This window comes from Musa acuminata, chromosome BXJ3-7 (genome assembly GCF_036884655.1).
Source record: "Musa acuminata AAA Group cultivar baxijiao chromosome BXJ3-7, Cavendish_Baxijiao_AAA, whole genome shotgun sequence".
NCBI classification, from domain to species: Eukaryota; Viridiplantae; Streptophyta; class Magnoliopsida; order Zingiberales; family Musaceae; genus Musa; species Musa acuminata.
Window position 1 is genome coordinate 2133870 of NC_088355.1, and position 26292 is coordinate 2160161.

General features: G+C 38.8%; 4 protein-coding genes and 2 long non-coding RNA genes across 6 annotated transcripts; 3 read left to right on the plus strand and 3 right to left on the minus strand.

The window, feature by feature from the left end:
- Positions 1-6751, plus strand: LOC135642608 (U2 small nuclear ribonucleoprotein A'-like). Its single transcript, XM_065158898.1, has 8 exons — positions 1-156; positions 286-326; positions 3529-3658; positions 3745-3950; positions 5517-5690; positions 5920-5970; positions 6051-6215; positions 6423-6751. The coding sequence occupies exons 1-8, from the start codon at positions 75-77 to the stop codon at positions 6426-6428; spliced, it is 855 nt and encodes a 284-aa protein (XP_065014970.1). The 5' UTR covers positions 1-74; the 3' UTR covers positions 6429-6751.
- Positions 6752-7588: 837 nt separating this feature from the next.
- LOC135642191 (G2/mitotic-specific cyclin S13-7-like) lies at positions 7589-11815 on the plus strand. The gene is made up of 10 exons (XM_065158122.1): positions 7589-7872; positions 7985-8561; positions 8786-8882; positions 8984-9068; positions 9177-9341; positions 10471-10560; positions 10652-10900; positions 10988-11146; positions 11230-11408; positions 11495-11815. Exons 2-10 carry the CDS (start codon positions 8498-8500, stop codon positions 11664-11666), a joined length of 1260 nt encoding a protein of 419 aa, XP_065014194.1. The 5' UTR covers positions 7589-7872; positions 7985-8497; the 3' UTR covers positions 11667-11815.
- Positions 11816-12402: 587 nt separating this feature from the next.
- On the plus strand, positions 12403-13196 carry LOC135642821 (uncharacterized). The gene is made up of 2 exons (XR_010498080.1): positions 12403-12687; positions 12981-13196. It is a non-coding gene; the product is annotated as an uncharacterized LOC135642821 (long non-coding RNA).
- Positions 13197-15128: 1932 nt separating this feature from the next.
- On the minus strand, positions 15129-19477 carry LOC135643028 (uncharacterized). Its single transcript, XR_010498131.1, has 3 exons — positions 19315-19477; positions 19137-19219; positions 15129-15569 (listed from the first exon to the last, which is right to left on the minus strand). It is a non-coding gene; the product is annotated as an uncharacterized LOC135643028 (long non-coding RNA).
- Positions 19478-20576: 1099 nt separating this feature from the next.
- On the minus strand, positions 20577-21875 carry LOC135642656 (heavy metal-associated isoprenylated plant protein 35-like). The gene is made up of 3 exons (XM_065158966.1): positions 21766-21875; positions 21611-21686; positions 20577-21533 (listed from the first exon to the last, which is right to left on the minus strand). The coding sequence occupies exons 1-3, from the start codon at positions 21787-21789 to the stop codon at positions 20959-20961; spliced, it is 675 nt and encodes a 224-aa protein (XP_065015038.1). The 5' UTR covers positions 21790-21875; the 3' UTR covers positions 20577-20958.
- Positions 21876-23217: 1342 nt separating this feature from the next.
- Positions 23218-25204, minus strand: LOC135642997 (xyloglucan endotransglucosylase protein 2-like). The gene is made up of 4 exons (XM_065159491.1): positions 24954-25204; positions 24759-24859; positions 24454-24647; positions 23218-23797 (listed from the first exon to the last, which is right to left on the minus strand). Exons 1-4 carry the CDS (start codon positions 25150-25152, stop codon positions 23398-23400), a joined length of 894 nt encoding a protein of 297 aa, XP_065015563.1. The 5' UTR covers positions 25153-25204; the 3' UTR covers positions 23218-23397.
- Between the last annotated feature and the right edge of the window lie 1088 nt (positions 25205-26292).

Sequence of the window (26292 nt, forward strand, 5' to 3'; positions counted from 1 at the left end):
GCTTGGTTGCCCACAGAAAGCAGAATATAGTAGTGCTCCGCGGTCGGAACCAGGGTTTTAGCAGCGCAGGGACGATGGTGAGGCTAACGGCGGACTTGATATGGAAGAGCCCTCACTTCTTCAACGCCATCAAAGAGCGCGAGCTTGACCTCCGCGGTAAGCAGCTTTCTCCCTCCTCTCCAGTCCGTGCCCCATGTTTTCTAGGGTTAGGGTTTCTCACATGCATTTGGTATGAGCAACTACTGCTTGCGAGTTTAATCCTGGTGCTGCTAATTGAGGTTTCAGGTAACAAGATTGCGGTCATGGAGAACTTGGGCGCCACCGAGGTGAGTCAGATTCGACTCCTTTTCTCTCTCTCTTGTTCCACATGATTCTGTTACTCGACTGTGTTATCAGAATCTACCTTGAACCAGTTCTTGGAAGTCAAATGTTAGTCATTAGTGGTCGACAGCTTCTCCTGACATGCATTTCTCGAGTTATTGACCTTATATCTCTAAAGATAGAATGGATGTTATTGTTCCCTGGTTTGAGTTTTGTTTCTTCATGTTGCTTATACAGAAAATACCTTTATCAACAGTATAATTGCTGCTACGTGAGTCTTAAGGGATCACATTGTCGTCGGTTTGGGAGATTGAAGTTACTGACTGACACTGTTTGCTTTAATGCACTAAGCCTCCTTGAATATTGTTAGGTGAATTGGCATAATTAGAAAAGAGCCTTGCCTTTGCGCTTTGGTGACTTCCTGAGATTCTTTTGATGACCTATCATGATTATATCCGACTTTGGCGTGACAAAACTGGCAATGCAAAGTCGACGAATGATATTTTGTTCACTGTGTGTGTAGGCGGACATAGGAATTTCTAGAGTTGTTAGTTGGAATCTCGAAGGCAATGCCTATCGGCTAGGATGATTGGTTAGATCTTGGAGGCTATTCAGGTTAAATTAGTGGATTCCACAGGAGGTCATTTCCTTGTCACAGATTTTTTTGCAGGATTATATGTCTACTATTTAGGAGTTTGTTTCCTTTCTGAAAGCCAGGTAGACAAAGATTCAAGAGTATGTATGTGGCTGATATCAATAGGTGAATGACAGCATCCACAATGATTGTACTTTGAAATAGTGTTTAAATTCTCCAATAAATGGTTCCTGGATCAGCTGTCTGAGGAGGTTATGGCCAAGATTGAGAATCATTTAACATGTTTTTTTTAATGAATCCATGAAATATGACCACAGGTATTTTTATTGTTTTCTTTCACCTTTTGACTCTACATCTGTTGCTTCATCTATTTACCTTTCTATATGTATATTGCTGTTTTCCCTCTTCTCTTCTTTAAATCTTAAGCTATGTGTTGATCTGTTAACAAAAAATTAAATCTGCCGTTCTTCGTCACAACTTTTTTGTTCCTTGGTATCAGTTGATCAGTGTCCAAGCTAATTAGAACTCTTTTCAATGACTAATAAGCCATTTCTTTGATTCTTTATGTTCTTATTTTTCTGTTAAAAACCTTTGTTTCTTGTACTATTCATGTGTCTGCTTTTATATATTTTTCAGCAGCATCAATTCTGCTTTTGCTTTCTAATAGTCTTAGCACTAGTCTGGGAGTGATCCATATTCTTTATTTGTTAAACTGAGCATCTCAGTTCAAGCAATTTCATATAAAGTTTAAGAAATTAGTTTGAGTGAACTAGCCGTTAAATTAAGTTTTTTTTACTGGTCTTGAGATCTGTTTCTTATTTTCATTTTAAGATTTTTTTTAGTTTGCTATGATGATTATGTTTTGAATTTTTTAGGATTGGTTTTTGGGTCTTATTTAAGTAGGATGAAAATCGGGGTTCCTTTTTGTAGTCATTGTTGGGATTTAAGTATTATAGTGTCTAAAATGTTTTTTGGTAGGTTAAATTTTGTCTATATTATTTAAGGGTCTTTCTTGGACTAGGAAAAATATCTAGTTTGTTCTTTGTAAACTGGTCTGTGTAGATTAAAGGATGGTGATACTAGCGAGTATATGAAACTATGTCCTATGTGGCTAAAGACGAGAATTAAGAAAGTGACGCAAGGGTAGGGTTGTAATATACCTCTGTATTGTAGCTTTGAACCTATAAATTTTTTGTGCTCGGGGTAGCAACTTGAAAATTTTATTATAATAAGCTGCATAATCCATAATTTGAATCTCGATTGATTACTGATCCAACCAAGCACTGATAGCCCTATTGGTTACTAAAACTGGTATGTGATTGAGATATAAATCCTTGGCTTATGGTCAACTAAATGCTCATATAATCCTTATGCGATAACTAAATCCTAGGGATCTTTCACTCTATTCATATGGTTCCTTCTCTCCTGTCCTCAGAAAGTTTAAGAAAATGGGTTAGGTGGTAATACATTTTTTAGGAAGAAGCTGATGCAGTCATCTGTGACAGATCATAAGGGCTTATATATGTGAATTATATCAAAGACAATGTTAATGCATCCGAATGGAATGTTTTTCCGGGGATCCATTTGTAGAGCATGTTCAATGTATGAAATAGATTTTAAAGAACAAAGAGCATGTCGATATCATTTGAAAGTGGTATTGCCCTTGATCTAATATGATTTTGAAGTGTTCATGGGGCTAGGTTGTCACTTGCTTCAGGATTGAGTAATATTGTTTTCAAATGAAGGTGCAATCTATGTCTCTCAAGCTAATGAGAGTACGAGGTTTTAAAAAGATGGACTTGATTATATTGATCCTCCCTAGAGCCATATCGGCAGCAGCTTCATCCATTGGATCACCTTTCTATCATTCCTTTTTTGAAGTTTGACTACTACTTTTCATTTAGATTTCAATTAAGGGTAATAAATCCAGCGGATGTCACTTGGAAATAATGGGCAGGTGAAATGAGAAGACTGCATCGTTTCTTGTGAAGAAAATGGAAGGTTCACGAGTCTATTTTCTATTTTTCTCTGTTTTTTTCTCAATAAACATAATCTGTTTATGCTGAAATTATCTTAACATAATTAATTTATTTTATGGATTCATATTGGTTATTCTTTAACTGGTAGAGTGTAGGTATGCTTGCTATCTGTTTTAAGTTATTTTCCTTGGGATTCTGAATAAACATCTCATATAACATTTAAGCTTGGAATTAATTTCTTGGGCCTGCTAATTTGGTTTAACAAGGTTATACAATTGATTATCTTCCAATTTTCATGAACTTTGTTTATGAACTACTGTTGTATGGCAAATTTCTATCTCAATTAACACACACACACACACACACACACATACATACATATTTGTTTTTCTTTTTGTTAAAAGATAAGGCAAACTTTTGGACTGCGTGTAGTCTGTTTATTCATCTGACTGCAGATTGGAGGTCCCTGAAGTTTGTTTTGTCATTTGTGTTCCTTTTCCCTTTTCACTTTAGACATTGCTTTGTCAGTATTATCAACTGGTCGATTTGAAATTTGTAAGAACCTGTTACAAAATAAAATCTCTATGCTTATTTTATGATGTATATTTACCTTACTTATTTTTCCTTTTGCAGGACCAATTTGACACCATCGATCTATCTGATAATGAGATTGTGAAGCTTGAAAACTTTCCTTACTTAAATCGTCTTGGCACTTTGTTGATCAACAATAACAGAATTACTCGTATCAATCCAAACATTGGAGGTTGGAACACTGGGGACCAAATAAATTACCTGCTAGTTGATTAGAAGTTCCTATGTTCTAATAAATCATTGTTTTATGTTTTGCAGAGTTTGTACCGAAGTTGCACACTTTGATCCTCACGAACAACCGTCTGGTGAACTTAATGGAGATTGATCCCCTTGCATCTCTTCCAAAGCTGCAATTTCTTAGCTTACTGGATAATAATATTACAAAGAAACCAAATTATCGATTTTATGTGATTTACAAACTGAAAAATTTGAGATTGCTCGATTTCAGGAAAGTGAAACAAAAGGTTAGTCCGATTCTACATCATTTGCACTTTTCCGAATGTTCTTTTTCATTATAATGTATTTTTCAAAAAATGAAAATGCATCGATGTCTTATTCAATTTTGGTACTCTTCTTTGGTAGACAATTTATGCAGTTATGCATTCTTTCTCGTTTAATGTTGGGCTTTTTAAAACTTTTCTTTGTTCTCTTAACTCTGAACCCTTCATGGACAAAGGGAACACAGGATTGAGTTCATAATTAAAGTTATAGTTGGTTTGTATTTGTTAACCATCACTTTCCCTTCCACATCCCTGTAACTGTCATGTTTATTTTACAGACAAAAGAAACACAGGATTGAATCCTTAGTTTATATTAATAGTTGGTTTATATATTTTTTTAACTGACACTAATTCATTCAAAGTTTTAGTTATTCTGGTTCATTGGTGTGAATCATCTCTGCAGAGATGGATATTTTATATTGACTTCCCTCTTAAATCTTTACATGTATACCAGATTTATGCTACTTTAGGAATGAATACACTAATACCTAAGTCTCATTAAAAATCTTTCATAAAGTTTTCATGTTTTACTTTCATAGGTTTGTCCATATTTGTTAGAGATAGAAACTGCTATTGCAATCATCTTTAAGTTTGTTAAACTTCTATGGTTCCATGGCATTTTCTCATCTTTTGACTGACTGTCTTGAGAACATATGCAGTATGCATATTTGTATCCATTAATATGTACAATGTTACATAATGCCATAATTTCTGACAATTTTATTTGAAAATTTTTAATTGGTGTAAATTCTGGAGTTGTTAATTTTAATTGGAAAAATTTAGTTAGTGTAAATTATGAAGTTCTAAACTATTGAAATCATATAAAGTAGAAGGAATGAAAAACAAATTTTATTATCAATGTACGAATAAAATGATCAACTTAAAAATATCTGTAATATCTAGAAAAGGTTTATTCATTTACAATGAAAGACAACATAACTTTAATTAATTTATTCTCTTTTTTTTTTCTAAATGAATAATAAGAGTAAGAATGATGACTGTTCAATATAGATAGTAATAGCAAATTATGTGAAAAGTCATAGTTTACATAATTACTGAAATGTCCTTTTTTTATTTCCAAATTATAATACCAAAATGTGAAGGTATATTGAAAGTGAATAATAAATACAGGTTTTGACAAATAAGATCTTGCAATATCTTCAAAGACTATTTAAAAATCTTCATATTGCTATATTTATCATGATAATGAATGAAATGAAATTCAGCATTTTATATATGAAAAATTCATTTAATTATGTAATTTTATTTCATGCTCTAACACTGGCCTATAAGTTACAATATTCCATATGTAATGTGAGGGTAGTAAAGTGGGGTTTAAAGGCAATATCGCTTGTTTAAAGAAATGTGATGATTTCCTAAGTTCAAGTAAAAGAACAAATAAATGAAGTTTTGGTTTTCAGAAACTGTGCATGATGCCTCCTGTAGAGTTTTGTGGAGAATTGCCTTCTATTTTCTCTAAGAGATATATTTTTCTAATGTGATTTTGTATGGTGATGCTTATATTATTAGGAGAGGACCGAAGCAGAAAGATTATTTGCGTCCAAAGAAGCAGAAGAAGAAGCAAAGAAAGTGTCTGCAAAGACATTTACTCCAAGTGAGGTTCCAGATGTACCGGACACTTCAAAAGTAGAGCAGGCTCCACCTAAAGTTGCCCCCACTCTAGAACAAATTACTGCTATTAAGGTAATTTTTCCTTATTGTTGTTTGAGCATTGAATATTTTTATTTGAGTTTTTCCTACTTGGAGATATATTGTTTAGTACTGTATTATAATGTGGTTTGGTTTTAACCATTCATTGGTTGTAAGATGTAACTTCTTATTATACTATACAGATGACTTGCATTCACATATCATAAACATGAAGAAGTAATTATATTCTCATTTGTTTATTGGATAATTTTCTTCTGCGCAGGCTGCAATTGTGAATTCACAAACTCTTGAGGAGGTTGCAAGGCTTGAAAAGGTGCTTTCATCACCAGAAAGCTGTCTCTAACTTTGATGGCCTGATGCATTTGTGGAACTGAATGAGATTTTCTTATGTAGGCTTTGAAGTTGGGCCAAATTCCCGAAGAGTTTATGAATTTGGGCAAGGAAGCAACAACTGCATCACGGGATGCAGTGGTTGATGGGATGGATACAGATGATCAGAATGAAGTAACTGAAGCTCAAGAACAAGAGCAAAATGAAGAGGCTCAACCAATTGAACAGGTTCGGTAGACTTTTTGTACTCTCCAGAGCTTTTTCTGTGTTCCCATAACGACTGACTGATGGAGTGCAGACTAATAATCTTTAGCCCACACAAGAAGTTTACCTTCTATTTTTGCCCAAACAACTAATGATAGAATTATCATTTCTTTTCTTGAGGACTATTGCCATTTAGTTAATTGTGTTTTTGCTCATATTATCTCTTTTCAGGATTAGCTGCAGCCGTTGCTATCATCAAGTAGTTAGATCGTTCTCCTGGAAAGTTGATAATTTTGAAGGGATTATATGCTCATCCTCTGTATTCTACGGAAAAAAGGTCAACATGTTTGAACAGAGACAGGTGTGCTATGTTTGGGTAATGCAAGATGGAGTAAAAGGCCTTTCTGTTATTAAAACCACAAATGCTGTTTAAATTTTTTTGCGGCTCATCAGGATGAAACTTGTTATACTATGCTCGACTGATTTCAATTTGTGCTCCCGCATACCTTTTTGTTGTGTTTATTTATGGTAACAATGTTATAGCCATGCTTTCATGTGAATTACTGTTTCTTGATACTGTCTCAATTGAGCTCGAGCATCTATTAGCTTCCACTGGTTTTCCAAAAGGATGGTGTTCTTAGTTATTTTAAATATTTTTATATTCAAAATTTAGTATGGGGGCTGAGAAATAGAGCCCCAAACATTTTTACATAGGGAAGCTTTACGAAATAACATACACGTATAAATGAGGGATAGCCTGTGAAAGATGGATCATATAATGGAACTTTGAAGGTGAAACGGCAGTAAGTTTTGGATGAGTTGTCTCATTTTAGTCAACCAATGGCCCAACACTTAACCCAGTCCATGCTTGATTTAATTCTGACAATTGTTCATAATAGTTTATGCTTTCTATTCTTTTAACCTTTTAAATATATAAAAATGATTTTTTTAGTCTTGAACGGCAGCTTATTTTACTTTTCTCCCAAATACGTTATTGTTAATAAATTGTTTCAAAATTAATAATAATAATTCAACAATTATTATTATTATTATTGTTTTCTACTGCCATATTGGGATTCAACTCCGCCTCTTACCCGGAGTTGCAGGAAGCTCTAAAACAAATCCCAGGCGTCTTAGGAAACCACTATCTCGGTCTATGCCCGTTCCAATTGTTTGATCCAATATATCATAATATATTATTGTTAATAAATTGTTTGAATATAATTTTAATGTGACAGACTTATTGTGTCAGATTTACATAATTTGTATGAAAATTATTATCATTAAAATCGCTATTATTTAAATAATTTAAAAATATATTAAATAAAAGTAATATAAATAATAATTATTATTATTCATCTCCTCGCGTCGTCTCACAGGGTTAAACTACCACGTTGGAAGCCGTATGCTCACCGCCTCTCACGCCCTGTAAAATGCGCCCCCCATCGATGAAACCCGACGCTTCAAGCAGAGAAAGAAAGGCGACGAAGAGAAGGGCGAAACCCTCGATTCTTCTTTTGCTGCTTCTTGTTCATGTTCTTCTTCTTCTTCTTCTTCTTTTCTTCTCTTTTGGGGCGAGAAGCCTCTCCCTGAAGGCTCGAAGAGAACTGACTGATGGCGCCAAGGCGTGCGGCACGTTCTCGTCGTCGGCGTCCTCCTCCTCCTCCTCCTCCTCGTCCAGGTGAGTTCCGAATCAAAAACTTTGAGCCGGTTGCTCGATTGATGAGCTTTCATCCACCTGGAGCACTAAACTTGGAGCCGTCGCCTTGCATCCACCTGCTACCAAACTGAAGAAGGTCGCTCGATCGTGACCGGCGAAGAGATGGGTCGAGAGGATTCAGATAGTTACTCGGTGATACCAAGTGTACATGTATGTTGTCATCGGTTGCTCACCGTCAAGCGAAGAATGGCCGAGGACAGGAACAACTTCGTCTTCTTCGATATCGGGACTGTAATAGCGGGCAGATGCAACGCATCGTCAATCGACAATTTATTGACTCTGTTTTTGTGCTGCTCAATAATAATAATAATAATAATTCAATTATTATTATTATTATTGATTTCTACTGCTATATTGGGATTCAACTGCCATGACAGTGGGAAGCGATCTGCACACCGCCTCGTGCCTATATAACGCGGCCACCATAGATAAAACCCGACGCTTTAAGCAGAGAAGAAACGCGAAGAAGAGAGAAGGGCGAAACCCTCGATTCTTCTTCTGTTGCTTCTTGTTCTTGTTCTTCTTCTTCTCTCATTCTCTTTCGGGGCGAGAAGCCTCTCCCCGAAGGCGAGAAGAGAGCTGACTGATGGCGCCAAGGCGTGCGGCACGTCCTCGTCGGCGGCGTCGTCCTCCTCCTCCTCCTCGTCCAGGTGAGTTTCGAATAAAAAACCCCTCGCATCCTCAGAACTCTTCGTTTCTTGGCTCTACCTTCTTTGCTCTTCTTCCTGTAATGCGACTCCTCCCCTGCCACGGGGACCTTGGTTGATGCGGGTTTTCATCCTTATCTCATTCAAGATCGCGTCCTTTTTCCCTCGATTCGTCCACCCACTTCTCTAGGGTTTCTGAATCCTTGCGCTTATTGTCGTCTCGCTAGGTGCCACTGCTGGACAAATTCGCAAAGCGGCTGTTAGAGGAGGCGCAGCTAGAAAAAGAGGAGTCGACCTGAACGAAGGCGATCGATTGGTTGGCGGGTAACATTTTTGTTGAGATACTCTATTCCTTGATCAGCCAAGTCGAAATTAGGATTTTGAATCTGACCGTTGTTTCTTTCACTTTTGTGTTTCCTGTAAAGACCGGATCCTCTTGCGAACCCCATCCCATCGAGGAGATTCTCTGCTCGGCTTCTGGCGAAGGCACGACTCGCCGTATTCGTTGAGGTATGATATGACTCCAAGATCCCATCCTCCCACTCGTGTCGCTTACCAGCTTCTTTATCTGATAGTGTTACATTTAGACTAAACTCATTGACGCTTCATGTTGCTCAGCGTCCAGAGGTTGCTGCTGATTACATTGTCACGGAGAAAAAGGATGGCAGAGAATCCAGTAGTTTGCGTAGCGATTACCCTGATGAGAAGGGAAATTCCATGATTGACTCAAGGAAGAAAACTGGAGCCCCTACCCTCGCTTCAGCTCTTACTGCTCAAAACAAGGTAGAGTTTTCATATTCTTCGTTGATAGTAATTTCTTCATCGGTGTTTTGTCTGTTGAATTCTGTATTTTGAGCTCCCGCAGAGGCTCCATGTCAACAGCCGTGGTTAATAAAAGCAACAATTGTGGCTTCAGCAATGAGAGTGATTTTTTAGTACATAAATGTTCCATATGATCTACCTTAGTTTCTAGCACATTTTTTTAGTTATCTCTGTATGGTTGCTTTCTCATGTGCAGCATCAGGTTTGAGATTTAGCATCAACTATCAGTCAGGGTTTAGTTTTCGATCCTATTGCTGTTAAACGTATGACAATCAACTAAACGATGATAAAAATCTCTGACACTCTGTAGCTGATGAGAACATATTGAGTTCATCCAAACTTCAGTTTTTTGGTAACAGATAAACTTGCAGTTATTGTTATTCTCGGGCAATAATGGAAGGACAAGTTAAGCAGATGTGGACCATATCATCCCAGCACTTCCATTTATCCCTGTAGAGCACCATATTTATGGGACTGGATGAGGATGACAGATTGATGACATGAAATCAGTGGTGGTCTGTAGCTTATAGTAATGAATGAATTAGAATAAAAAAATGTTACATTGGTTGGAGTTAAGCTGATCTTTTAAAATTTGAAATGTTAATACAGATTTAGATTCATCCAGGCACAATCTTGTTTTCGGATATCTAATACATTATAAGAAAGGAAAAGTTCTAAACTGAAAAAGAAAGCAGAGCTCTTTATATGGATTATCTTCACAATGGTTTCATGGAAGGAATGAAACTTGACAGAAACAAAGCGATGTAGCTAAACAGGCTGCAGTTAGGAATACAAATGGATACAGCAATACTTTAGGAAACTAATTATTTTGGAGATCGTAATTGTGTGCAATAATTTCTTTTGCACAGTGCAGAAACTAATGGTTCTTTCATGTAAACGTAGCAAAGTAGTGAGTTTAACTACGAGCTGTTCATTAGCTTTCAATAAGATTTGATTGATGTCATATATGCATTGGAGGCCAGTGTTGTCTTCTCTTTTATTTTCTTTTCTTTTTTCTTCGTAGACCAGCGTGCTTCTCATTGTTCTAGTAAAGGCCTAATGTTTCTCTTATTTGTATCCATATATTTAGGATGTCGGTGTCCATAACATTGATGCACTGGAAGTACCGGCTGTTGTGGACTTCGTAGACAATATCTACGACTTTTACAGACATGCTGAGGTATGTAGTTCCTCCATCTTAACTACTGTTATGCTCAATTATGCTAACTAAGTTGGGTGACAACATAGATTTATTGATCCTGTGTGTGCAGAAATGTGGAAGACCTTGTAAATACATGGACTTCCAAGCTGACATCAATGAAGAGAAGAGATCTATGGTGGCTGATAGGCTGATTGAAGTGCACCACAGCTTTGGACTAATGCCCGAGACTTTATATCTTACATTTCATATAATCGATCAGTACCTATCAAAGGAAAAAGTGTCGGGAATGGAGTTGCCACTTGTGGGAATCAATGCTCTGCTCATTGCATCTAAGTATGAAGAATCAAGGTCTCAAAAGGTATGTCTTCTAAGTCGAGTTCTTTAACTTCCTTTTCTTATCATGACGATTTCAGAAACTTTAATGCATATTCTGCCTTGTGTTCAGAACATAGACTATGGTGACATCTTGTGTCATGCATATACCAAGGAACAGATGCTGGCTAAAGAGAGAGAAATTATGAAGACACTCAAATGGAAACTATCTGTTCCCACACAGTATGTCTTTCTTGTGTGCTTCCTGAAAGCGGCCATGTGCGATAAGGAGGTAAGTATTCTAATATGTTTCAGTTCTTTTTGTCTTTGATATTGTCGATCGATGTTTGTACTGATTCCGTGTGAGTAACGCAGCTGGAACACATGGTCTTCTTCTTGGCTGAGCTAGGACTGATGCATTACTCCATGATCACCTATTGGCCATCCTTGGCCGCTGCCTCTGCAGTCTATGCCGCACGGAGCACCCTCAAAAAGACTCCTCTTTGGACTGAAACACTCATGCGTCACACGGGCTACTCAGAGCAACAGTTGCGGTGAGTGCTGGTTACCAGCCTTCAGGGTCAAGAATTTACTTTTGATGCTTACCATGTTTACTAATCCATCGTGTACTTGGAAACAGGAAATGTGCCCAGCAATTGGTGATCTTTCACTCCTCAGCGGCAGAAAGTACGCTGTGGGCGGTCTACAAGAAATATTCGAGCACTAAATTTGGAGCTGTCGCCTTGCATCCGCCTGCTACCGAACTGCTAAGGTCGAAGGAGGTCACCTCATTCATCATGACCGACCAATGAAGAGAGGGGTTGAGAAGATTCTGATAGGTAATCAATGATACCAAGGTATCATCATTGGTATCAGGAGTGTCATTGTGGCAGATGCAAAGCATGATCAATAAACCAATTCATTATCCTGTATATTAAGATCAATTCTTTGCGTTGTTTGATTATGTTCTTGTGCTCCTCGGCTTGCAAAGTGTTTGAGCGTTGAGCTTGCTGCGGCTTCCGTATTGCCTGTGCAACTATGGGGAACTCTAATTATGCCTCATCACTTGTGCCAAAATTATTAATTTTGTCATTAAAATATAAATTGTAAAAAATGAGTATCCAAGAAGTTGATGTCGGACAATATGATCATCGGATATCATCAAACTATCACTTTTAAAGATGACGATGGGTTATATTTCTTTCGGATATATGTAAAACTAATTTAGGAAGAATATTAATTTTAACACTAGGATTGGATTATTATTTTTTTATCAAGTATACGATTAATTCTAGAAATGCGAGCATCTATATTTAGTTTCATCTCGACAAGTTTTCAATATATTAAATTTCATTCTCGTAGTAGTAGCAGCGGCAATGGGCGAGTTCGGCAGTATCTGAATGATGACCGCCCAATTGCAAAAGGACCCCACGTTAGATCTGTAATCAGGGCCGTCAGTTCGTGTGTTGGACCTCCTTGCTTCCGTCCAAAGGATCATTGCGACCATGATGGGCCATCGTTCCGCGGGAACCTTACAGGCTATCCAACAACACTCTATAAAAGCCCCACCACCCTACCACACGCACACACAAAGCTCTTCTCCTCCTTTCGACCCTGTTCTTCTTCTGCTGGAGTTCCTCCTGGAGAGCTGATAACCCTCGAGAAATGCCCCGTGCTTGCCGATGACGAAGCGCAGAAAGGGAAAAGACAGAGAGATCGAGAAAACCCTTGTTCTGCTTCTCCTACTACTCTTGTGGAGGCAAGAAGAGAGCTGATCGATGGCGACGAGTTATCCGCATGCAGCGTCTCCTCCTCCGCAGCAGCAGCAGACAGGTGAGTTTGGAGTCGGACATGGCAACGCTTCTTTTCTTGGGCCTTCTTCCGTTCTTTTCTTCTGTGAATCGCCTTCCGTCGATGATGCGGTCTTCGATCGTTTTCGCTTCCAAGATGTGGTCTTTATCGTATTCACATCCAAGATGTGGTATTTGATCGTTTTCTCATCCGGGATCGCATCTTTTTCCTTCGACATGATTACTCGCTCTTCTATTTTCGTCTCTATTTCTTCGTCCGAATCACCCATTTTTGCTAGGGTTTGTGAATGCTTGCTCTTATTCTCATTCCACTAGGTACTGCTGCTGAATCAATCCCCAAAGAGAAAGCAGCTGTCGGAGGACGTGGTAGAAAAAAACGAAGGATCGACCGAAACATCGGGCATCGATCGCTCTGCAGGGAGCATTTGATTCGCCACCTCGCTTCTTGGTTATGGAGATCGTTCGTTGCTTCTTTCCCCTTCTTTTACAGTGTGAACCATCTTTTTAAATCCATCGGATTTAAATGATTCACTTCTTTTCCTTCTTTTAATCATCACGATCCACTAATCCAAAAGGGAATCACCCTAACTACGATACATAGTTAATTATAATTACTTATTTATATTTATTTATTTATTCATGTATATATCTAAGAAATAATATAATAAAATATTATAACAAATGATACATACATATAAAATTTTTAAACTTATCAGATCATAAAGATATAAGATAAAATAATCTTTAATCAATCAACCTTAATTGGAATAGCCCAATTGATTTAAATCAAACATAATTCAATTACGATATAACGAGACTAATCTTAAATTTTTATAAAATCAACCTGTTATCATTTTAGATTGATTTAGTTTAGATTTGATTAATTTTAATTAAGTTAAGTTGGCTTGAATTGATCTAAGTTAATTTGGAATCATCCTAAGTTAGTTTGAACCAATTAAATACGTCTGATTCAATTAATTGACAAGCTCAAACGAAAAATTAGACTATTTTGTATAGTACTAGTTGAGTTTTAGATGGGGTCATGTGTGTCGCGTATGTATGTCTTAAGGAGTAAGTTGGGTTGAGATACAATGAATCAGATAGAGGGACAATGATGTGTCTAATGCGAGTTGCATAGTTGGACGAGCATAGCTTCACATATTAGGCTGAACTTCATTCATTAGGTATTACCATTAAATTAGGCTACGCTTACTCCCTAGTTAGATCATTTCTAGCTACATGAGTTGGGTCATGCTCGACCAGGATCGTGCTTGGCTATATGAGTTGAATCACGTTTAGCCACATGGGTTGCACAACTACAAGGTTAAGTCATGGTCACATGAGCTAGGTCATATCTGGTCACATCGGTTGGATCATACCTAATTGCATGATTTGAACCATACTTGGCCACATAGGCTAGATCATACTTGACTACATGAATTGGATCATACATAACCCTTTGGGTTATACCATACCTGACCATGTGGGCTAGTATAGCCAATCAACTTAACTCAAGTCAGACCCTAATTTGATCTATTTTATTAAATTAAATTTTATTATTTTAAAAATTATAAAATAATAATTAATCTCAAATTTTTTTTTCATATATAAACTCATTTAGATTTATGATTCCAAATTTAAAATTAATTAAATCATAAAAGTAAGAAAAGATAACAATCGATAAGAAAACTTATTTTGGAGAATTTGGCCCCCATTTATACAAGACAAGATAGTTATTTTTATTTTGCTTTCACATAAAATTATAATATTTATTTTTTATAGTTCATACGAAAAAAAAAAGAAATCTGAACTATTTACTTTTAAAAAATTACATCACTTATTAAGAAATATATCAATTAATAATTTAATTAATTAACAAAATTAATAATTTATGCGTATAATAAAAAAAATTAATCTTAATCATTTCCTTAATCATATTATACAAACTAAAAAGGTAATAATTTAATTAAAACAACATATTATTTATGATAATTTTATTTATGTTAAAAAGGAGAAAAATCATTAGTAAAGGAAGAGACGATCACCAAAAAGAGAAGCGATTCATGAGATCACCTTTAAAAAATAAAGTTGATCCTAATGTTAAAATTAACATAAATATTCTCTTAAACAAATAATAAAAACAATTTAAGTTCAAAAAATATTGTTATACATTTACAAAGCTGAATCGATTATATTTGATCCGAACGGTTTATGTAGGTTCTCAAAAAATCAACTATGTGGAACTCTTCATACCCTTTTTTTTTGTGAATCTAACCAGATTTCCAGTCCAACCAATGTCATCGAACAAAAGGAAGTTGACCGAAAACAACCTGCAAGCCTACCACACTCCATTTCATGGACAGTGGCAACTTCTAAGAAGTTCATAATGAAAACATATAAATTCATACAGTAAGGTTACTGCTACAAATCCACGAACGAGAGAATGGACCAAACAGAATTACATGCACAAGGATTCGGTATATTCAAAGCATTTCGGTTCGAAAGCATAGACATAGTAAACACACCACTGGATACACAAAGTCAATGAGATACAAACAACACTTGTTTTATTGAACTTATTCCCTCTAATTCAGAGAAAGAACTCTGGTGATTCCTCTAAAGATTTCTTGAACAATTACACCTGACATCTTTGATAAACTTACCTACAAAATGACAACCTGAAGGACAGAGATGAGCGTTGTTAAGTTACAAGAAAGAATAAGCAACTCAAATTATTCATCAGATACTAATGTCGGTTCCATGTTGCTTATGATTTATGGAATGGTTTCACTTGAAGAAGTTGTTGCTTCTAAGCTAGCCTCTTTCTTAAACTCCTGATCGGGACATGTGCTCTGTAGCTGTGCTTCAAGAAGGGTAAGATTTGCATCCAACCTCAATATTCTCCTGAGCGAAGCACAATGAAGTTGAATCAGCATCTAAAACATGAACAAAGTAGCAGTTGGATTCTAGAAATTAAAATATGCTTCATTTTAGTCTGTAGATTCTTAGTTCATTGAAATTTCTTAGTTCATTTTCTCTTGCGCTCCCAAGTTCTCAGAGAAACAACAACCAAGTTATCCACCTCAACGCGTTTCTAATAGTCGCTCATCCACAATTTAGATTATTAACCATATTACTGTGACACTCCCATCTTCTCCCACATGCTCAATAAGTGACCATTGCTTATATTATTAACTGGTAGTACAAGTTGCAATCTATTCTTATTATTCAACTTGCGTCAACTTGAAATATTTGATCGAATGATTCAATTTCACCAACTGAGGTAAATTCATTCAGTGTTATGAGGGTTTGAACTTTTTAGTTGGTAAAATAAGTCAAATTTTGGGTATCAAAATGCAACTGATACATGATAAGAATGTGAGGCCAGTTTTACATGAGAATAATCTAGATGCCATGAAAAACAGGTGAACACATAAATATATATTATTGACGACACATGATTGGCATCAACTCTACTTCAAAGAGGATAATGGATGGTTTATGTTATAAGCACAGCTAATTGATTTATGGTCAGCTACTGCTAACAGAAAGTGTCATAACCAGTGATTTAAAAAGCGCTAGGCGTCAAGGTCCAAAAACGCTCGAGACGCTAGGCGCTCACCCGAGCGAAACGAGGCGCTAAAATATAAAAATATATAATATAATTAATAAATATAATTATTTTAAATTTTAAATTAAAATATGCTATTAAATTAAGAAAATCTATTAATAATATTGAAAATTAATAATTTTAAATAAACCTAACAATAATAACAGTATACAGTATACTGTTAACAGTATACTGTATACTGTTAATAGAAGGAGAAGAAGGAAGTGTAAGGGGGTGCTGAGCCTGCTGACTGAGAAAAGAGGAAGCGGCAACAACAGCGGAGTGTAAGGAGGCAGCGGCAGCAGCGAGCGGCGACAGCGGCGAGCAGCGGGAGGCGCGAGCGGCGATAGCGGCAGCGTTTGCGAGCAGCGACAGCGGCGAGCAGCGACAGCGGGAGCAGGAGCGGCAAGCAACGGGAGGCGCGAGCGGTGACAGCGGCAGCGTTTGCGTGCAGCGACAACGGCGAGCAACGGGATCAGGATCGGGAGCGGCAGCGACAAGGGTTAGGGTTCGGTTGTCACTTATATCAGTTTTAGTTGGTTCGATTGAACCAACCAACCATCGGAGACCGAACCAAGACCGAACCGGACCTAAAATCCTGGTTCGGTCACCTTGGTTAACCCAGCCGCTCGCCCGAAGCGCCTAGTGCCTGGGCTTGGGCGAGCACCCAAGCGGCGCCTGTTTGAAGCACACCACCTGGGAGATTAGCGAGGCGCTCGGGCCTCGCCTCGCCTCGCCCGAGCACCTTTTTAAATCGCTGGTCCCAACTTGTGAAGAAATGGGGTTAGTAATTTCGTATAAAATATGGTCTCATCAGCTACCGGTAACAAACATATGGAAGTGATGCTTGGTAATGAAAATTTATGGTCAACTGGCCCAAGCATCCATTTGCATATTTTCTTCTCTCTGTTCTCTGAATTCTTTTCTTATAGTTTTCATTGTTCTGCATATGAGTTTTCTCGTCGATGAGTACAAATCAGAGACTAACCTTCTTGTCAGTCCAAAATATCTTTTTTGATTCATATTAATTGTTAGCTTCTGGTACTAGAATAATCCAATAGGGTAACCTTATTGCTTACACACAATATCAAAACCTACCATGTGCCACTTTGTTACTTTGTTTAATTTCATAGCTACATATTAACAATATAGAATGTTATTTACTAAAAGTATATTTGCATGATACTAATTTTTAGATGAATCATTCACCAGTATTTTTCATCATCAGTTTTTTTTAAATAATTTTTACATCTCAATTTCATGTTTTTCAAAACATTTAACGAGGGAGAAAAAAATATTCTCTGATATGAAAAAAGATATAGAAGTCTCCCTTTTATATGTGGTTTTTCAAAAAGCTGCATGTCTTAAGAATTATGAAGGTAAACAATTCTCTTTTCATATGATATTTTTATGTTTTATCATTTCACCTTTTTCTTTTTCTCTAATGTTCTTTATTAAAATAAGTTTTAAAATTATTTTTCCAATCTATGTTGATTCCACATATTTGATTCAACTAGTCATTATCTCCATAGTGAATCCTCATTTCAATATCAATAATGCAAATTATGAGTGGAAACTAAAGAAATAGAGAGATTAAGCAACAAACTATTGCAATAGAAAATGGTTAGGATCCAAAAGTTAAAATATAGAAAATGTCAAGTCAAAAAGCCATAAAAGAGTTGGATTGTGCTGATGGAGCAACAGATTTAGAAAGTTCCTATTAAAACTGATCAATGAGAAGGAGCTAACTTGGTAAGGAGCCATTAATAACACAAATACATTTGTCCAACAGTGCATGTGAGACTCGAGCATTTGAATTCACAGATCAGGTTATTAGACAATGGGCTTTCACCAGCAGACACTATATGCAAAAAGATATCAAGGATCAGATTGATTCACAGATCAGGTTAGAACATGTCCAGCAAGGGTTCAGATTGAATAACTAAACTCCTAATTTCCTTAATAATTGAATTGATTAAGTAACTTGATACAATGTCCTAATACTTCTTGATTCTTTGTTTTTTCTTTTATATCATATTTATTCCTTTATTTTTTTCTCATCCACTAATTATTTAAGCTCTGTAGTCATTGAAAAATAAAATTGATCTTCATGGCCAACTCGCTCCAATATCTGTTGGTTATCTTCTTCATTATTTTCTCCTATGTATATCCTTCTGTTCCTTTTTATCCACTACTTATTTCAATTCTCTGCCAAACACGAACAAGAAATTGAAAAAATCAAAACATCTGACTTCTTCAGCATTTTAAAATCATTTCACTATCTTTTCTATGTGATAAGCACATTTAGTCTCATACCGGTTGAGAAGTAGAGAACCAAAACCTTACAAGCGCCAAAATTATCCTCTACCCTTAGAGGTGTCTTGTAGGGTCCATCTCCAAAGGACAAAATCGTGCAGACCTACTTAGAGCGGACAATTCCTCTCGAACCCTCATGCTCGGACCCATAAGGAAAATCATGTAGACCCACCCTGAGCAAACAATTCCTCTTGAAGCCACCTGCTCAGACCGACGAAGACAATCAATGACTTATCACTAAGTCATTCTTCACTCATGGAATAATCTAACCAGAATTATCATTGTTTACTCCCCTAGTTCTTCTACCATATGATTCTTTACAAAATCACATTGTCCATAGGGAAACTAGAAATCCAATGTTCCCTAACAAACACAGGGAGAAACTAAAGGAGCAGTTGTCCTTTGCATCTCTGAGAGTGATGACCAAGAGCATGTTAATTGTGGATTCCTTGAAAGACAGTGCCCAGGGTGCTTTATCCTACACAATCCATGCATATTACCTTCATTTGCTATTGAAGAACAAACGGGAGAGGCAAAACTGATACCTGTGGACGTCGGCGAGCTTGTCCTGGCAGAGCGAGGCGAAGGAGTTGAGGAAGCGGGCGGTGTTACCAATGAATATGTTCACCTGACCCACGGACGCGCAGCGGCCGTCAAGAACATCATATACCAATCACGGCTTTGCTACGAAAGTGAGAGAGATGGAAAAGGAAAATTACGGACAAGATAGAGAATCCTCTGATCCGATATGGCGAGAGTGGCTTCCTCTTCCTCTTCCGCCGCCGGATGAGCGGTGGGAAAGGGGCTCCGCCCTGCCGCTGCCGGTGCTCTCCGTGGGATCATCACCGACCTAATTATCTGTTGTTGTCAAGGAGATAAGGCCCTCTAGAGTCATCTACTGACCTTTTTACCCCCATTTATATATATACATATATATTCTCGAAAATTTTGAACTTTTCAAATTTTCTGAAATACCCTTTTTGATTTATTTTTGCAAAACACTCCTTTTTTACTAAAATGTGAGATTAGCTTTGATTTATACTTTATCGATGTCGCTCATAGTCCGTTGTTGAATCTTGTTTGTTGTCTCCACCCTCATATTTATTATGCCCTTGTCTTGTCATCTTCATTCCTTATTTGTTATTATCATCGTCATGAGAATCGAATGATAATATCTTGAAAGAGTGGTGAGCATCAGTGAAAGATGCAATAGTAATTATGAAGGAGAAAGCAAAGATAGAAAGAGTAGTATGTTAAAGTGGTACGCCATGGAGATTCGAGACTTAACTAAGAAGTATTACATGTGGCTCAACACATTTGATATCGTCGAGAAGGATGTGCAACCCTAAGGCCAAGACTAATTTTCCTTATCCCCTAACCCTTTGATAATAAGCACAATGAACTCTAATCCTAGCGTCAACACTATCAATTCTTTCACCTCACGAGAGACTACCAACATTGACCATCGTGACAATAGCAATAAATGAGGGCAAAAATAATTAAATTAAAAATACAATGGACGAGAACAAAGGTGACAAGTCGAGAATGTGACGAACGAGGGCAAGGATGAAAATAAGCAAAAGAGAAAAAAGAGGTAATATCGTATTTTAGAAAATAAAGGGAGTTATATGAAAATAAACCAAAAAACAAGTTTTTGTTTTTGAAGAACTTACCTATATATATATATATATATATATATATATATATATATATATATATATATATATATATATATATATATATATATATATATATATATTGCTAGAGTCCATCAAATCTAACTCGTTCGACCACATGGAGGATAGGAGTTAGCCAAGATATTTCGAGGCTCCATGGCTAAATCCATTGATGTGCTTGGGATTCTAATGACACCATAGTCCCTCTCTCTCTCTCTCTCTCTCTCTCTGCAGTAAGGAGGAAAATTACTTCCTCCCTTTTCCAAAACGAATGACCCATGCAACACAGGTACGCAGCAATCGGATGCTGCCTTTGGGAACTACGTGAAGCAGATTCGGGACAGAGCATCTCCCATGAAGTCCTTTAACCTTTCTACGAGTTCGACTTTGACCGTGAATGGACCATTCGATGTGTCTTCTTCAATCTCATCTCCCGCCACAGCAGATAGAAGTAGGATTCGATCTGGTGACACTAATTTTTATTCCGTTGACTTCAGCCATAAAACCTATCGATCTTTGACTCTCTCATCAAAAACACTCTCAATTATTGCTACAATCCCTTACATCTCAACAACAGTCGCGAATGATAGTGACGATCTCAGAAGAGAAGCACTCCTTCCGCCCCTGCTGTTCCCTGTGAATCTAAATCCATGGCCACAGCTCGGAGTTGCGTGTGGGAGCGGGAAGCTTCTCACATTATCCGACAACCGACGGTGTTGTCTTCGTTGAAGTAGTCGCCGAATGCGGTAGCCTGTGACTGCAACGGCGCTGGAGCAGGGCAGGCAGTCATGGCGTAGTACGGGATGGGCACTGCGACAGGCTCCATGGGGTAGTAGTAAACTGGCGCTTGCGCCACTCTCGGGTTCACCATGAAGCTCACCGGCGGAAATGTTGTCACGGTGGTCGGATTCAAGCTCTTTGCTGCCTCGGGAGCAGCGGTCGTTTTGGCATCGTCACCGGCCTCCTTCTCGCTCCCCTGAGCTTTGTTGCTGTCGCTGCCATTTGTGCTGCTCTTGCTCTTCTCCTCCTCGGGTTTTGGTTTCTCAGAGCCACGGCCTCCTTTGTCTTCCTCCGTGTTTGACTTCTCTGATTTCTTCCCGGATTCTTCCGAGCGCTTCTCCTCTCCTTGTGGTTTCTGCGTCTTGTCAGGCAATACCTCCGCGCTCTTCCCCACCTTCGACAGCTTCTTGATGAGGATTCGGACATCGACGTTGCCGACGACTGTGACTTTGGGCAGAGTTGGGTGGATTTCTGCTCTCAATACACCTGAAACCACGCACCAAAGCAGGGAAAGCGCTCACTACGATGAAGACAACACGTCGAAGCACAACCAACAACTGTACCTTTGATGCTCAAGGCCTTCAACACTTTCCTCCTGCATCCCTCGCAGCAGTTAACAGAGACCTTCAATTCAACTCTCTACACAAAAACCAATCTTTGATGCAAATGACACACTCACAGAGAGAGAGAGAGAAATAGAGAGATCTTTGTTGCTCACCATCAAGTCTTTTTCCTTTGCCATGCTAAACTAGGTTTCCTTGAAGCAGAGGAGAGTGATGGTTCTTTCATGGGGGTTGCAGAGGCTTATTATATACACCAAAATCATGGGTCATTCAGGGAATTCCCTAACCTACTACATCATGTGTGAATCTTTGCACCATATTGGGACAACTCATGCGTTGTACGTAAAGGGGAACAGGAGAGCTTCTCCACACCTTACATGTTCTCAAGATTATACCGAGAGCAAATATACTGGAAAGTTGCTGTGGCAGATTCTTTTGCTGATTAAGAGAGGAAGCTCTTTTCTGGATATAATGCCACTACCAAGTGGAAAAGGCCTATAGATTACATGCCTTTGAGTACCAACTTCCTGTAATCTGACAAACTAGTTTTGGTCTGTTGCTGTCATTGTGGGGGCATATTGAGAGTCCAAGAACAACTGGAACTTTCTTGTTTATGTTTGTGATCATTGTTGGCTGAATTTTATAGGAATAGTTCGAGTTGCAGTGTAGAATACACATTAGGAGAAGTGCAGCACAGTCTAGCATGGAGAAGAATAAAGCTGTGGCCAACGAAAAGAGACTGTAAGCAGTGTAAGGCTTCTGTTTAGACCGGTCCTTTTAGTTCCAGTCACGTACTGTATTAGCTTCTTGGGACGAAAAGGAGCAGGCAAAGCCATGGCATGCCACTGGCAGAGATCGGTAGTAGAAGACTGTCTCAGCTTCTACCACATGCTTTTCCTTAGGGTTGACTTCTTCGGATAGTTAATTCTAGTCAACTATGTCACCAGCGTCGACGGACCGATCCACGGTGCGATTTGGGCTCTCCAAAATGCCCACGATGTGATTTGGTCGAGCTTCGTCAAAGAGGTGGTGATGGACTGCAACTGGCGCTGTTTCATAGGCCATGGCGGTCCAATAACACGACGGTGTCTCTCCTGCAACAGGGACGCCGAAAAAAGAGCCGGACAGACGCATCCATTCGACCGACGGTCGCTGCACGTGACACCCGCCTCGGTTTACGCAGTAACTGGTGCGACTGGATGCGGACTTTTGACGAACAGCGACTGTGCATGGACTGAGGCGGCCAGACGCAGGCCTCGATCAACGCCCCGCTCCGTGTGGGCATCCGGTGGCCTCCGGAGCAAGAGGACACAGGGACCGCGGGGGGAAGAGATGGAGAGTCACATGGCGTGGCCCCCGGTCGAACAGCTTGCAGCGTCAGCGGCGAGACAAGCGTCAGGGATCTCCCATTGATTAGCTTTAAAGCGGAGAAGGGTCACCCACCCACCATGTGTTGGTGTTCTCCTTTATGGGTTCATGGACCGGTTGCCCATGGAAAACATGGGAAGGGGGGAAGTCCAACAAATGCATGTTTGATAGATTGAGATCTTAAAACTCCTGAGATAAATTTAGCAGGCGGGATGAAGAAAACATGAACAGAATAATAATAATAATAATAATAATAATAATGCTGATATATCCCATAAAATAGCTTCGCATTGTACATCCAAAGATCCATATGTGACGGGATAAACCGGAAACGAGGCGCAAATATTACAAGCAATAGCAGGAACTGGAAGAAGAAACGCAAGCATGATGATGCATACGAGAAGCTCAACACCGCCGGATCACACATCTTTGTCCCTCCGGCACTCCGGCGGCATGGCCGGGTACCTCTTCCGGTCGGTGCAGTAGTTGTAGATGGTGTACTTCTGGCGGACCCACTGCAGGCGGCGGTACTGCAGGCCGTCCAGGTCCCGGAACTCCTTCTGGTCCCACCACCGCATGCCCTGGGTGGCGCAGAACTTTGCCTCCGCCGACGCCTCGCAGCCGTCGATGTGGAAGCCCCGGTAGGCGGCGACGAACGGCGCCTTGGACCAGTCCGTCTTCTCCAGGCCGCCCCTGGTGGCCCAGTCGTCGCCGTTCCACAGGCTGGAGTAGATCTTCATGGGCTGGTTGAACGGGTACCGCACTCCCAAGTCCTTGCTGTTCTTGAACACCCTGATGGGCACATCATCTACGTAGAAGCTGTGGTTTTGGTTTCGGGAGGGAGAAGAACGTATGAGCTACCATCCCATCAATGATTCAAGAAGCTTATTGTGCAGCACATATCTATCACAAAGATCACTAAGAAACTTCTCCGTTGCTCATAGGTTACTGATCATGATGAGCTTTATCATACCTTCTAATTCCTCCCATAGAACACTTTGCCTCAACAATGGAAGTTCATCAACGTATGAGATTAAAGAAGGTACAGAGGAGGCAAGCTATACACATGCATTAATTTGTAGGATATGTCTATGAATGTAAGCTAATAATTTTCAGAAAATAATATATGGATAAAAGCATCCTAATGCACTGTACCCTACAAAATATAAAGAGGTTGGTATGGGCATGCAGGACAAGCAACTGCTGCAATCCAAGGGGAGGCTCTGCATGGGCCCCACCGGATGGGTTGTCTGCAGCTTGTGTAAGCATGTGATATGAATGCTACAAGTACTACTACATCATCTTGTTTCCTACCATGTAGATCGAACCCTTTGACGAATATTTGAATATTCTAAGATCGATAGGTTTCTGGCAATGGTGAAGTTAATATCTACTTGAGAAACAGGTAATGGAGGATAAAGATGCAAAAGAGAGGGAATGGAATGTCCATGGAAGGGAAGGGAGAAGAAACCTACACAATCTGGTACATATTCCACAGAACAGAGTAGGAATGGTAGTCCTTGGTTGGGTCAAACCAGAGGTAGATCCTTTGCTCCCTGTCACCCTTCCCACCTGTGAACACATTGGTCTGCAGGATGTAGGGCTGGTTGGTCCTGTTCCCCAAGAACTCAAAGTCTATCTCATCATGCTCTGAGTTCTGAGATGAAAGCTGAGACCACAGGAAGAAGAAGAGAGAAATCACAGGTTAGTGAACAAAGCTAGTCACTTGTTGTCCATGGCATTGCTTTCACTATTCCACCACAGAGAAAAAAGTACTTACATAGAAGGCAGTCACTGTTCCAGCAGAATCACCTGGAACCATTTTTATCTGCATACTGAAGTGGCCAAACAAGTAGGAGCCCCCAGATTGAAAGCCAGTACCTAAAGTTGGGCATTAAAGTGGATGCTTCTCACATTTCTTCACTTACCAAAGCTTCATTCAGCAAATGGAACACTTCCAATGCAAGCATTTTACCTGTATTTTTGTCCAGGGAGAGCTGGACCTCTCTGCCTCCGTCGAAGTACTTGATGTGATCATATGCCCAGGTTGGCACATAGTTCTTCTGGAATGGAACATCAATGGGTCTCCTGGGTGTGCCAGCCAAGGTGGTGGTCACAGACACCAAGCCTAAGACAAGGAAAACTGTCACAGCAGAAGAAGCAAAGGAAGCCATTCTTCCTTTGCAAGAGAGATGAAGAGGAGAGGAGACTGCAGTGTGGAGGATAGGAGAAAAAGGAGGTGTTTATGTAGGCAAAGGGAAAGGCCACAGCATCAATTTTCTTAATGTAATTCTTGGAGACAGCTTCCTGGCTGCTTTTGTATTGTTCTTCTGGATTGAATACAAAATGTTGTGATGGTACAGCTATTTATGCCAGTGGGTGGTGGATGCTGGGAAATGGCTGGATATTTCTAGTGTATGCTTGCTTGGAGATTGTGATGCTGAGTGGAGATTTCTTGAGTTTGGCTCTTACTGCAGAAAAGGCAGACACAGAGAGAGAGAGAGAGAGAGAGACTAACACATTGCCTGGAAAGAAGCATGCTGCTACTGCCTGTGGTCACAAATTATATATCAATCAGATCCAAAATGGTGACAGTCATGGGAGTAAACAACTTGTGACTTGTGTTAGGACCAAAAGTCATGCAAATATTTGCATCTTAGGTTCACCATCTCACTCCTTCCTTACTTTTATACCTTATTAAGTTGCTGCATTGAGTGCCATTTGTTCTGCTACATATGGTGGTTTACTGTTTCCTCATATAAAGTTTGACTCAAAATTTAATATGATCACAGGTGTGCATCAATTCTAATCATCAATTGAACTTGTCCAATCACAGTTAAAAACCAATCTGAAAGTAAGAAAGAATTCTTTATATTATTTTTGCTATTTCTTGTGAATTGCAACCATTCACATATGTTAATATGTGTTCTTTGATTTGACACACCTCAGTGGTCTTTGATTGGTGTGGATCTTGGCAACAAGTAGCATGATTATTCAGCATGTACATTTGGAATGCTAGTGTCAAGGTTAAATATGGTTGACTTGAACCTGATGTCTCAACAGGCCAACATATCACATAATGTTAAATGTGTATGGTCAATATTGACACCTCTGATCATTATCTCTCTTATCTTGATTAATATGTGCACATACTTTGATAGTTTATGAATATTTTTTCTTCATTGAAATGAGGATTTTTAAGATGGTTGCAAGAGAACATCATGAACAACAACAACAATAGTAATAAAACAGCCATCCAACTTCTTCTATACATGTGTTATTTACAATTGAAAACAAGTGAAACATATTTTATA